We start from the raw sequence: 12,851 nt of genomic DNA, 5'->3' as shown, positions 1-12,851 counted from the left end.
ATGGGGAAGGGGGAATGTATACGCCCGACCATGAAAACAGTGTTATTGTACTTAGTCCACCTATGGCAGGGGATAATGTATAAGGCAAATACTGTATTTCAATTACTCCGCCTATGGAAGGGGGCAATGCTTACGAGAAGTACTGCTAGCCACCGTGGACGTAATCTTGGGAGATTGCTTCTGATTCATGTCAGGGTCTAAATCAGTGATCCCCCATCCCGGACTGACCCTCTCCGGGGAAGGGAGGGTGTGTCCGAGTGTGACCCAGGGAGGAAGGGTGGGGGTGCGGAGATATTCGAGGAGAAAAGATGTCCTGCTGTGGTCCCCTTGCGCGTAGGTCTATCCCTCAGAATCTCGCCCCTGGCAGTTGTGGACTTACCAACCAAACTACCCAGGGGGTGGATTGGGAACTTCTAGAGGTCCCTCTACCGGATTGTGCAGGTGGTGCATTATCAACCAAACAACCCCAGAGGGTGGATTGGGATGGACAGAGGTCCTCTATTGAATTGCGCAGGTGGAGCATTATCAACCAAACGACCCAGAAGAGTGGATTAGGACTTCCAGAGGTACTCCACTGGCTTGCGCAGGTGGAGAAATATCAACTAAACGACCCAGGAGGGTGGATTGGGAAGGTCAGATGTCCTCCTTTGACTGCACAGGTGGAGGATGGTCAGCCAAACGGCCCGGAGGGCGTATTGGGAATACTTCAGGGGTCCTCCGTCACTGTATTGCGCAGGTGCATGCAGAATAATTATCAACCAAGCGGCTGAGTAGGAGCATATTGGGACTATGAGAGGTCCTCCTGTGACCGGGACAGGGCATGGGCCCAGTCTGGTACCACACGGTTATGATGTGTGCTGAGGCCCATATAAAATGCTCTTTTTTTTTTTATACAACTGAGATAAGCGGTATGAAGGGTTAATTCTTGAATATCAAGCCACTGCACTGCCTTCTAACCCCTTGACAACCAGGCGCTGGCCTAAAAGAAGTGGCTGGGTTAAGTGCCTAGAAGACCAGGGGCGGTGCTCAGCTGGCTACAGGGTGAGGGGAACAGTTAGGCGGGAAGAATTCATGCCAGCTCGCCGCCCGCCCGCCGCCCCCCCCCCCCCCCCACACCAGGGGATGAAGTTGTGGCCTAGTAGGATTGCGCAGAGCTGGGTCCTGTTTCATTCATGGCCAAATTGGAACACTGCCGGACAGCCAGGGAAAGCAGGACCTGGAGCAGAGCGCGAATTGCCCCCGCCGCCGGAACCCGAGTCGGGTAGAGGTAGCCACCCACGCAGCCAGAGTACCCAATGTTATAAAAATGCTCCGCGGCACACGAGGAGACCGCGATATCATCTGTGGCAGCATTAACCCTTTTGGCGCCCGCTCCCGAAAGGGGCGGAATATGGTGGTGGATAGCAGGGAGTGGGAGTCCGCTGCACTCCTCTCTTTTCGCTGAGTGAATCAGCGATTCCCCAGAGGCCATGGTTATTAACCCCCTATGAGCTAGTATAGCCGTCAGCCTAGAGGGGGAGTGAGAAGTACTGTCTTAGGCTAGGTCTACACGACGATAGTCGCGCAACAGAATGGATTTTTTTGCGACTGTAATTTTTTTTTTTTTGCGACTGTTGCGTCGCAGTATGTCACATGTTGCAGTGCGACACAATAGACGGGAAGGGGGGAAGAGGGTTAACCATACTTACCTAGCCCCATGTACTCACCTCATCTTCTTCTCTTCACCCTCCCTAAGTGGACCACAAGGTCACTTTTTTGAGCAGGGTTACCTCCTCAGCAGCTGGCACCAGAGTGGCAGGAGGGTCTTTCTTTGGCAGACCTAGGTGACCCCTTGGCTGGCGGGAACCAGGGGAGCTGGGCTGCCCTGGATCCTCCTTTTGCTTCTGTGGGGAGGTGAGGGACTCCTACCTCGCTCCTCAGGATAACAGAGGCTGGGCGACTGTTTCCCAAGCCTAAAAGGGAGAAAGGAAAAATAAAAATCGGCTAAGTAAGCCGCCCTGCATAAGGCAGGGAGGTCTTGCCTCCTGCAGAAACTAAGCTAAAACTAAAGCTCTCTCTCCAGGCTGGAGGGGGTAATAGCTGCCATGGGAGGGGCTCACAGCTTTTGCCTAGTGTCAATGCCTCCTAGAGGACATAGCTATACCCACAGTTCCTGTGTCCCCCAATGGATATGGGCGAGAAAACACACTAACGGTACCAGCAAAGTGCATGGGATTAGACAAATCTCATGTACACTGCATTTTTTTTCCCCATGCAGGAAACTGACCTGTTGTGCGGATTTTAAAATCCACAGCATGTCAATTCTTTGTGTGGGTTTCACCCTTTTAGCAGTCAAAAAATAAAAAATATGATATACACTGAAATCTACCACAACCGATAAGACATGCTGGATTTGCAAGATTTATTTAAACAAAATCAACTTAAGCGAAGGCACCTAGAGCCGGTGGGTAGTTGAATTGCAGCATCCCGAAGTGTTTAGTTATTCTCCGCTAGTGGATCACTTGTGGAAGGGGGTAATGCAACAGGAAGCAAGGTGAAGTGCAACACTCCGCCTACGGGTTTCACCCTTTTAGCAGTCAAAAAATAAAAAATATGATATACACTGAAATCTACCACAACCGATAAGACACGCTGGATTTGCAAGATTTATTTAAACAAAATCAACTTAGAAATATCACTGAATTAAACAAAAGGTTTTGAACATGTGAATGCACTTGACATGTTCCTGCAACTGGAATTGTCTAGATTTAATACATTTGTGTAAAAATTAGGAATAGATTTCCAGGGATTACCCCCCCCCCCCCTCCAGGAATTTTTTATTTTTTCCCCCAAAATATTAAAGTTAATTCACTGCCAATGATCAGTAAAAGCATCTTTGCAGTTGATCTAGTCACTGGGTACTAGTGGCATCAGTGCAGCTCTAATCACCTCTTGGCAGATGCCAATCTCACTTTTGCCCCCCCAATTCTGAACAGCTCCTCTAAGAAGTCCTCCACTCTTCACTCCAGTCAATGCGTTTGAGCTGCAATACCAGATAGACAATCTACGAACAAGAGCAGCGCTGTTTTTCGAAAACAATCAGACCCTTTTTTTCTAAACCTGTACCCCCCTTTCCTCTTGAAAGGCATATGCCTTCACTTGTGATGGGACGATCACTAGGCCTTAGGTGACGGTGCAGGGAAACTGCAGCACAGCTCCATTCAAGCTGGAGCCAAATACAGCTCCTCTACACAGCGGGTGGCTGGGAGTGCCACTGTTCAGGCAAAAAACAGAAGGGGCGGCAGCTCTGACCCAGCCCTACATCTCTATGCTCAGGACTGGTGGTCCTTCCTCCGATGGCATATCCAAGGAATACTCCGAAGGAAACACCATTTTTAAAAGAGGTTCTCTGGGATTTACATAATTGATGACATTCTCAGGATAGGTCATCAATATGAGATCGGTGGGAGTTTGACTCCCGGTTCACCCACAGATCAGCTGCCTCCTTGCAGCTCACCAAGACCAGCACCATACATTGTATAGCAGCTGTGCTTGGTATCACAGCTTTGCCCCATTCGCTTGAATGGAGCAGAGCTGCGCCTGGCCTTGTGACTGATGTTTGTGAAGTCACATAGCCTAGGAAGATGTCTAAGCGCTTAAGGAGTGCAGCTGCCTCTTCCTACAGCTGATCGGCAGGGATCCCAGGAGTCGGACCCCTGCCTCCCGATCTCATATTGATGACCTATCCCCTTCGGTAATTATTTTTTTTACCATCACCCTTCTCGAACCAGAAATGGCCACAGGTGGAAGCTTACCATGCTGAACCGTATAGGGCAGGATTATACTGATCACAGCATGATCAGGCGTTATGTAGAAGGACATGGCTATCTCGATCCACAATTGTCTTGTAGTTTCAGAACATTCAGTAAGGCTATTTACAAGGTCCGTCTCACCATGCACAATGGATAGATACAAAGTTAGCTGTAAATTGTAATGAACGCAATTACATTGCCTATGAAGGGTGATGAATTCCACACGTCTTGTTGACACTGACACAAATTTGACAGGTTGTAAGCTTTGGGGGTGGGGGAGGCACTACTGTCAGGACTAGTCATGTATCTTTTTAATGATTATATTGTATTATAAAAACACTAATTTTGTTCATGAATACTAAAGACTACAGGTTAAGGCAGTAAAAAACATTCCTGATTATTGGAGGTCTTGACAACGTCAATTAAAGCTGTCTGAAGCCACCACGACCATACACATATCCAGTATAGCTCACGTAATTGGACAAGAATGGCTGCCTCATTAATAACCAATGGTAGCCCTAAAAAATAAAAATAAAAGCTTTGTCGCCGACAGCCATCCTTGAAAACTTGATTATTAGCCAAGCTATGGCTAGAGTGCAAGTATTATAACAGTATGATGAAAAAGAAAAGGGGGACACGCCCTAAAAAGCTAAACCTAATACAAAATAGAGGACGATTCTAGCAAAACCAACAAAAGTAAGAGTGAAACTGCTCATACATTCACTAGATCACAATTCAGTCTCCTGTTCACTGCATGACGGCTCACACATCCCATGAAACGCGAACGATTGGTAAAATGACAGGCTGGCACGCTGCTACCGTATAACAATAGCCACCAATAATAAAAAAAGGACAATAGATGGCAGAGCTGTTATTTCACAGGGAGTCCCCGCATATGATCTGTTCTCTCAGAGACTTAGACAGGGCACAATATGAATGTAAACAGGTCACCATTTAGCAGAATTAAAGTCTGTTCTGTATCAAATGAAAAGTTCTCCGTTGGCAAATGTGATGTTCTGCACGATTCCATCGTCACTGTATGGTCTCGATCTCATCCATGATTCAGTTACTTTGTCTTTCTTTTTTTTTTTTTTCTCCTTCCTGCCTGTAGGGAGGTCACATTGACAGCAGGTTCTTTTAAAAATGCAGACGTTATAAAATTCTGTACATGTTCACAAATTATTGCATAAACAGCATAATCTTCATGAGTGTCTGAACATGTTTTTTTTTCCCAGCGATTAAAGAAAATCACGTTTCTCTCCTGGCCTTTTTCTTCTTCACCACTTGTTTTGGGGACTCCCAACTTTCTTCAGACTTGGCTGAAAGGGTAAGATTTTTAAAAAATTAGAAACAGGCTTATTGAATTCCAATCAACTTTTAGGCCCCTTTTACACCAGCAAGCTCCACACATTGGACTTGCAGAGTGTCAGCGAGAGCACCCATCCTGACCTCCCATCACTGCCGGGGTCACATAGCATCATACTGATTTATAAGGCTATGTAACCCTTACAGTTCGGGAATGTATTTTAAAGCACTGACATCATGGCGTCAGTGTAATACAATACCCTCCACAACTGTAAGAGTTACATAGCATCATAAATCAATATAATGCTATGGACCTGTCATTCCTGGGAGGTCAGGATGGGTGCCCTCACTGACGCACGTCATCCAATGCATGGAACTCGCTCATGTGAAAGGGGATATGCCCCCATTGTGCGATAGGTGCTGGTGCCACCTCTGGGACCCGCACCTACGAGAATGAAACGGGGAGAGCTGTGGCTGGAAGACGCTCAGTTTCCCGGGGTCCATCCACCACCAAGTGCTGCTCCCATACAAGTGAATGGGAGCACACCGTGCATGCACGGCCCCTGCCAACATTCATTTCTATGGGGCAGATGGAAATAGCCGAGCCACCGCTCAGCTATTTTCGGCGGCCCCATTGAAATGAATGGAGGGTGGCTGCGCATGCACCCTACAGTCATTTCCCCGCTTCGTTCTGGTTGGAGCTGTGTCCTTAAAAACCTCTCCATTAACAGGGTTGTCAGTTATTTAAAACTTAGCCCAATGCCAGTAAACTGTACAAAACAAAAAATAATCCTATACTCGTCCGTCTCCTAGACAGTTTTTAGCACAGCACCTAAGGTCAGCCTCCAGTTCTTGGTATACAAGACTGCAGCGGTGACTTAAAAGGAAAATGTAATTCTTATGTGACCGCTGCTGTCTATCACTGGTCTCAGTGGTATACAGACAGTGAGGGGAGCAGTGGACATGTGTAATACATGCCGATGTCACCTTCATTGTTGCATACAAAGAGCTGAGGACAGAGCAGGAGAAACAGGTGAGCATAGGATAATTTTTTTTTTTTTTGTACAATTTATTGGCATCGGGCTAAGTTTTAATAAACTGGGACAATGCCTTTAAATTTGCTTTCCCATGAAACATTTAGCAACAGGTGATAGTTTATTGGTAGGAGGATCACCACTAGTACTCCAGTGAAAATGTGAACGGAGCAGCAATTAAGCATTACCTTGTGAAGGTGGAGACACACTGTTCTGCTTGGTAACGGAAGTGTTGGCCTCCTGCTGCTTCACTTGGGCTGGGCCCTTCTCAGAAGTTTTATGCATGGCAGATACAGGAGCCTCAGGTATTATAGTACGAGAGCGCTTCTCTTGCACAGTTTTTTTCTAAAACAAATTTAGAACAATTAAATATCAATATATGCAAACAATGCACCACTAAACGTTTAAGATGCTGTTCACTAATTCTTGTACTTGCATAAGGGTTAATTATTAATTCTTTAAAATTGTCACCTTGTCTAAATTTCTCAAAAGCTCTCTGCATATGGGGTAACTGATTTTTCAAAAATATCTTTAAAAAAAAAAACACGCATGTCCTGGCTGGGATGTGGTTTGGAATATATCCAAGCCTCCCCAGGGATCTGGGCGCTGTGTTTTTGGATGGTAACTGCTCTGCTGTTGTAAAGCAGTATTGTGCTGTCCTCTCAGAGCTGCTGGGCGTGTCCTCATGCAGGCAGTCTGCCAGTACTATACTGGTCTAGACTTCCCTTCACAAACTTGTGACCAGCCTGAGGAGAGCAGAGAGACTCCCAGGCACATGTGGTTCATAAAGTGCATTTCAAAGTTATCAGTAGCCTAAGTAATCATCCCTCTTTGGTGTGTGAGGCTGGGGACACAATTGCACACTTGAGGGAGGCATTCTACACACTGCTGTGTGTACGGGAAGAAGCGCATATTGCTGCTCCTGCCCATGCTCCGTGGACGATACACTTCTCTTAGCTTAGCAGCATGCCCTCTCTGCTCAGCTAATCCTGGCATAGTACATGGGTACCGATGTGCCATGTCAAGAGTTAGTAATCCTCCAGGGGCCACGGGCAGGAGCATCAATATGTGCTCCTGCCCCATTGATAAAATGTACTCCGTACACCGCTGAGCTGCCAGCAGTGTACAGAGAACAGAGTTTTGGTGAGCTTTAGGCAGGGAAAAGTATATTAGGCTACTTTCACACTAGCGTTTTGGATCCAGCAAAAACACTTCCGTTACTGATAATACAACCATCTGCATCCGTTATGAACGGATCCGGCTGTATTATCTTTAACATAGCCAAAACGGATCGGTCATGAGCTCCATTGAAAGTTAATGGGGGACAGCTCCATTTTCTATTGTGTCAGAGTTAAACAGCTCCGTCCCCATTGACTTGCATTGTGGGTCTTGCTCCGCTTGCTGCGGTTTGCTCTCTGGTATGGGAACGCAACCAAACGGAACGGAACGCATTTTGGAGCATTCGGTTCAGTTATGTTTTGTCCTCATTGACAATGAATGGGGACAAAAACGGAAGAGTTTTTTTTTCATGTATTGAGACCCTATGACAGATCTCAATACCGGAAAATAGAAACGCTAGTGTGAAAGTAGCCGTAGAAATCGTTTTTTTATTAGGGCATTAGGGACAACAAATTCAAGTTTATGTAAAGGTTTAGTTACTGTAAGTTATGATGTGCTATGAATCAAACTCGAACATACCTCTTTCGGCACATTATTTTTTGCAACTACTGGGGGGATTACAGGGGGTAATGAAGCTGGGACCGAATTCTCTTTGTAGGAGTCCACAGCAGCCCTTGTGCTTTCTGCTTCCTGAAATATAAGACATGATAAAATGTCACCATATAGCCACTGACAATTCTAGTTAGTTTTCAAAAAAATGTTGAATGTTAAAAGGGATATTCCAGTTAGATAAAGTTATTTCCAATCCACAGGATAGGGGATAGCTATTAGATCAGTGGGGGTCCTATTACTGGATGGGCATGTGTACTGCGGATGGGCATGTGTACTGCCGCTCTATTAATTTCTATGGCAATCCCGAAGATAACCGAGCGCTGTACTCTGCTATCTCCAGAACCGCTCCGTTCATTTCATTTCACGAGGGCTGCAGGGGGTACAGGACCCCATTCTTGTGATCAGTGGGGCTGCCAGCGGTAGGATGTCCGCTGATCTAATAGTTATCCCTATATCTTGTGGATAGCAGATAATCTAACCGGAATACCCCTTTAAGCGATCAAGCTAAAATATGGACAAGCTTAGCCAATATTCACAAAAAAAAAACAAAAAAACACACAACACCATACAAACTATTGTCATGTAGCAGCCACTTTGTTCATGTCCATACTAGGGTTGTTGCAGGTATTGAAATAGCGATACTTTTGTCCCGCCGATACCAGGGATTTAACATTTAAAATCGATACTAGGCTGCCCTACTGCGCAGCCTAGCATCAGAAAACATGTAGCGCACTGCTGTCAGCGCCCTCATGTTCCCTCAGCAGCACAGAGGAGGAGTCACTCTCCCTGTCCCCCCAGTATTAAAATCATTGGTGGCAGGGGCCACAGGGTTCCCTCCCCTCCTCCTTATTGGTGGCAGTTTCTGATCGGAGCACTGTGTAATCCTGGGGCTCTGATCGGTTACCATGGCAGCCAGGAGGCTACTGAAGCCCTAGCTACCATGGTAATCTCCCTGCTGCTGTGTGTACTATGCACAGGGCAGCAGAGTGTAAGGTCCTCTTCACCCTAATAGAGCTCTATTAGGGTTAATAGGACTAGGGATGAAACGATCCCAGGTTCTAGACCCTAAGTGGGAAATAGTTCTAAAAAAAACAAACACAATTATAAGTATAAATCACCCCTCTTACAATTTTACATATAAATATATAAACAAACATATTGCCACGTCTGAAAAGTCCAAACTATTAAAATATAAAAAAAGAAATAAAAAAAGAAATACTGTGCGATTTGGCATTTTTTTAAATGCGAAATGCACGTGGCTTTTTTAGCGCAATTTTTTTTTTCCACGTGGTATCAAACGGTATAGAGTATCGCAATACTTTTTTTATGGTATCGAAATAGAATCAAAAATTTTGGTATCACAACAACCCTAGTCCATACAGAGATTCTGGTCAGTCAGGGCAGAAAGGAGTCGTTACACTGCTCCTCGACTGGACTGAGGGTGGAGGAGCTCCTATTCTGGACAGTAATAAGATAAAGCAAAAATAAAACGTAATCTACAGGCGCAGGATGTGACCTGGAAGGTCCCAGTGACAATATAACCAAACAAAAATATGCTCCAAAACAGGCAACAGTTCTTTAAGAACTTTACAGTAAAATCATGCTTAAAAGGGATTCTCTGGGACTTTAAAAGGGGTATTTTGGTGGATGGGAGAATAACCAACTGATCAGTGGGGTGCACTATTCGTGTTGTATGGGACTAGCAGCAGCATCTGTGTGTCTGCCTCTCCCCGCCACTCTCAATAGAAGTCTACAAATGTTACACTTTAACCTCTCTTACATAAACATAGCTTTTCCCTAATACCTTAAAATGTTGTAAGGAGGACTAAAAGGTACTGATACCTGTGTGGCAGAACCAGATTCATCTCCTTGCTTCTTTTTCTTCTTCTTCTTCTTAGTTTTGCTGCCAGCAGAACCCTGAGCAGCTCCATCTTCCTTTTCTTTATTATCATCAGAAACCTGCAGCACACAAACCACAATTGGGTTACATAAAAAATAGTTTCAAATCCTTTAAAAATAAAGCTGCCACCAGCTAAAATTGACAGGTATTAATTGAATACAGTGAAGGGCATCTGTCAGCAGATTTGTACCTATGACACTGGCTGACCTGTTACATGTGCACTTGGCAGCTGAAGGCATCTGTTGGTCCCATGTTCATATGTGCCTGCATTGCTGAGAACAATTATGCTTTATTATATGCAAATGAGCCTCTAGGAGCAACAGGGGCGTTGCCGTTACACCTAGAGGCTCTGATGCGCCCTCTCCACTTTAACAGGGCCAGACAGTGAATACGTCATCGCACCTGGCCCTGTCAATTAAAGTGCAGAGGGTGCGGCAGCTGCAGAGAGCAGAGCCTCTAGGTGTAACTGTAATGCCCCCGTTTCTCCTAGATCCTCAATTGCATATGTTAAAATATTTTAATAGTTCGCACTTTTTTTTGGGCGTCGCGATATGTATTTTTTTGTATTGTTTATATATTTTATATGTAAAATTGGGCAAGGGGGTGATTTAAACTTAATATTTTGGTGTATGTTTTTTTTAACCTTTTTTTTTCTTTTTATTTAATAACTATTTCGCGCCTTTAGGGGCTAGAACCTGGGATCTTTCATCCCTTGTCCTATTCACCCTGATAGAGCTCTATCAGGGTTAATAGGACCTCACACTCTCCCTCCAAATTTGTGCATAGTACACACGGCACAGTAGGGGCCACCCCGTGCGGCTCTTCAGCATACGGGGTCCCAGTGAACACTGAACAGACGTGTCCACTCTAGGGTTCACCTGAACCCCTACTTTGGTGCAAGAGCGGCTTAGCCCCAGCTGGCTGAGCAAGGCTTACAGCTGAGCCCACCGGTAGTTATCCAGGCAGTCAAAAGGGAAGGGCAGACTTCATGGGCCCTGGGGCCCACTTGGAGGGAGGCTTTCAGTAGGGCCCCTTGGATTTGTATTAAGGGGGCTAAAGCTGGTAAGTGGGCCCATAGTTTGGGAAGAGCGGATAGGGAGGGTGCATGATCAGAGTCCAGCAAGGACTAGGTGGGCTGCGCGGCTGCCCCTTATATCCGCCTGTTATACCAAGCTAGTTACTTTAATGACCGGCAGCCCTGTGGCTTTAACACCTTCACTGCCAGCCACACTTGAGCCTCCCCAGCAGTGGCATCTCCGCATCGTAGGCTGTATGAATGGCGGAGTGCTCCCTCATACCGCCGCACGTGCACCAACCGATGGAACTGGTCAATGGCACTTATCGGGCTCACACCAGAAAAGCCCATTCCCCCCCCCCCCCCCCCCCCCCCCCCCCACACTTCAGCATAAAATAGGAAACTCAGAGTTAGGTAGGCGGGGGATACTGGGCAGCAGCAGCCATTAGCAAGTGGTGAGGTGATCAGTCATCTCACCACTTGCTAATGTTAAGTATGTAAAGGGTTAATAGGAGTCCCGCGCTGGTCAAGTAACTAAAAAGCCAGTGAATCGTATATCTCTCCATAGTCCGTGCTTAGTAGGAGGGGAGGTTATCTCCTCCTACTAAGCACGGACTATTGAAAGATATATGGTTCACTGGCTTTTTAGTGTCTTGACCAGCGCGGGGCTCCTATTAACCCTTTTCTTCCCTTAAGATAAGTTTTGTGAGCCCAGGCAAGGAGCTCACACAGAGCACCAGCAGCGGCCCCCTGAGTGTTATCAGGGCCATAAAGACATAAGGAGTAGCCTTTAGCAGCGGCAGCGCAGGGGTGACTGACTGTGGAATGTTAAGTATGCGCTGAAACTTCTCAAGCTAACCTGTTCTGTGGAGCAGTCGGCATGGAGCGGCTCCCTGTTCTCATGACTGAAGAGCGAGCTGCTACTGTGTTCAGCGCGGGAGAATGGGGGTGTGAGAGGCGCAGCCAATGGCAGGGCAGCCCGCGGATACTATGACCAATCAGCAGCCTCCTCTCTAATAACAAAGCTCTGTACTGTGCGGAACGATTATTGGATTGCCGTCTGTTTGCTGTATGAAATCCAGTTCTTCTTAAAGCGGCAGAGCAGCCGAGGGTCTAGGAGCAAATGGCGACAAGACTACAAAGTCTTGTCGCCATTTTGCAATTCTAGGTCGCATTTGCAATCATTTTGGTCGCCATCTGGAGCCCTGTAACTGTATACCAGAAACTGAACTCTAGCTATCAAATGGTGTAGATTTCAGCTAAAGTTTACTCCAGCTTCTTGTATAAAATGATATTCAACCTGTTGGGCCATGGAGGCCTTGTGACAAGTGCAAAAAGTCACAAATCCTAGCGCAAACATGGCATGCGCATTCATTCAGGAATCTACGCCACTTTTGTAGCACAGATAAATGTGCCCAGTGTCTACAAAGATGGAATTAAAACTTTCTCTAGGTGTCATTTTCAAGCGTAAAATGACACGATGATGAGATATAGTTGTGCCACACAGCCACCATTCTTTTACCTAGGTCAAAGAGTGCCCACATTACTCATAATGATGCACATTTCATACAGCAACCGCCAAAATACAGCTATTACCTTTACCTTAGAGACTTCTTGCTCCGCCTTCTTATTCTGTTTGCCTGGTGCTGGTTCCTCTTCTCCATAGTTACCCCACTCCTCCGCTGGTGCACTCCAGTCAGAACTGGGGTCGCCTGAATTAGGACCATCTGCGGATATTAATATTACCAGAAAAAGGGAAGAAAAATGCAATTCCATTAGGTTTTCCTTGGATACCCCTGACAGACTATTCACACAAATGCCGGACATTCCCATAGGCTTCTGTGGTCCTTTTGCAATACATTATGGCAGTATGCATCAGCTAGGCCAGTGATTTGCAACAGCTGGAGAGCCGCAGTTTGCCTAACTACAACTCCCACCATGCCCTGATGTAGGCTGAAAGCTGTAGGCAGTCTTTGCATGCTGGGAGTTGTAGTTCTGCAACAGCTGGAGAGCCGCAGTTTGCCTATCGCTGAGCTTGGCTTTTCAACACAATGGAATCCCACAAAAACAAAACC

General features: G+C 46.1%; 1 protein-coding gene across 1 annotated transcript in view; it reads right to left on the bottom strand.

Annotated features, from left to right (window-relative positions):
* Nucleotides 1-2,632: 2,632 nt before the first annotated feature.
* Nucleotides 2,633-12,851, bottom strand: part of MTDH (metadherin) — a 33,009-nt gene continuing 22,790 nt past the window's right edge. Inside the window, exons 8-12 of the mRNA XM_044295822.1 lie at nucleotides 12,379-12,503; nucleotides 9,704-9,820; nucleotides 7,829-7,939; nucleotides 6,319-6,475; nucleotides 2,633-5,110 (exon numbers count right to left, since the gene is read on the bottom strand). Coding sequence (XP_044151757.1) covers nucleotides 5,040-5,110; nucleotides 6,319-6,475; nucleotides 7,829-7,939; nucleotides 9,704-9,820; nucleotides 12,379-12,503 — 581 coding nt within the window. The 3' untranslated portion in view covers nucleotides 2,633-5,039. The remainder of the gene's footprint in view (nucleotides 5,111-6,318; nucleotides 6,476-7,828; nucleotides 7,940-9,703; nucleotides 9,821-12,378; nucleotides 12,504-12,851) is intronic.

This window comes from Bufo gargarizans, chromosome 5, assembly GCF_014858855.1.
Source record: "Bufo gargarizans isolate SCDJY-AF-19 chromosome 5, ASM1485885v1, whole genome shotgun sequence".
Taxonomy (NCBI): Eukaryota; Metazoa; Chordata; class Amphibia; order Anura; family Bufonidae; genus Bufo; species Bufo gargarizans.
This window is presented reverse-complemented; position numbering and strand designations above follow the sequence as displayed.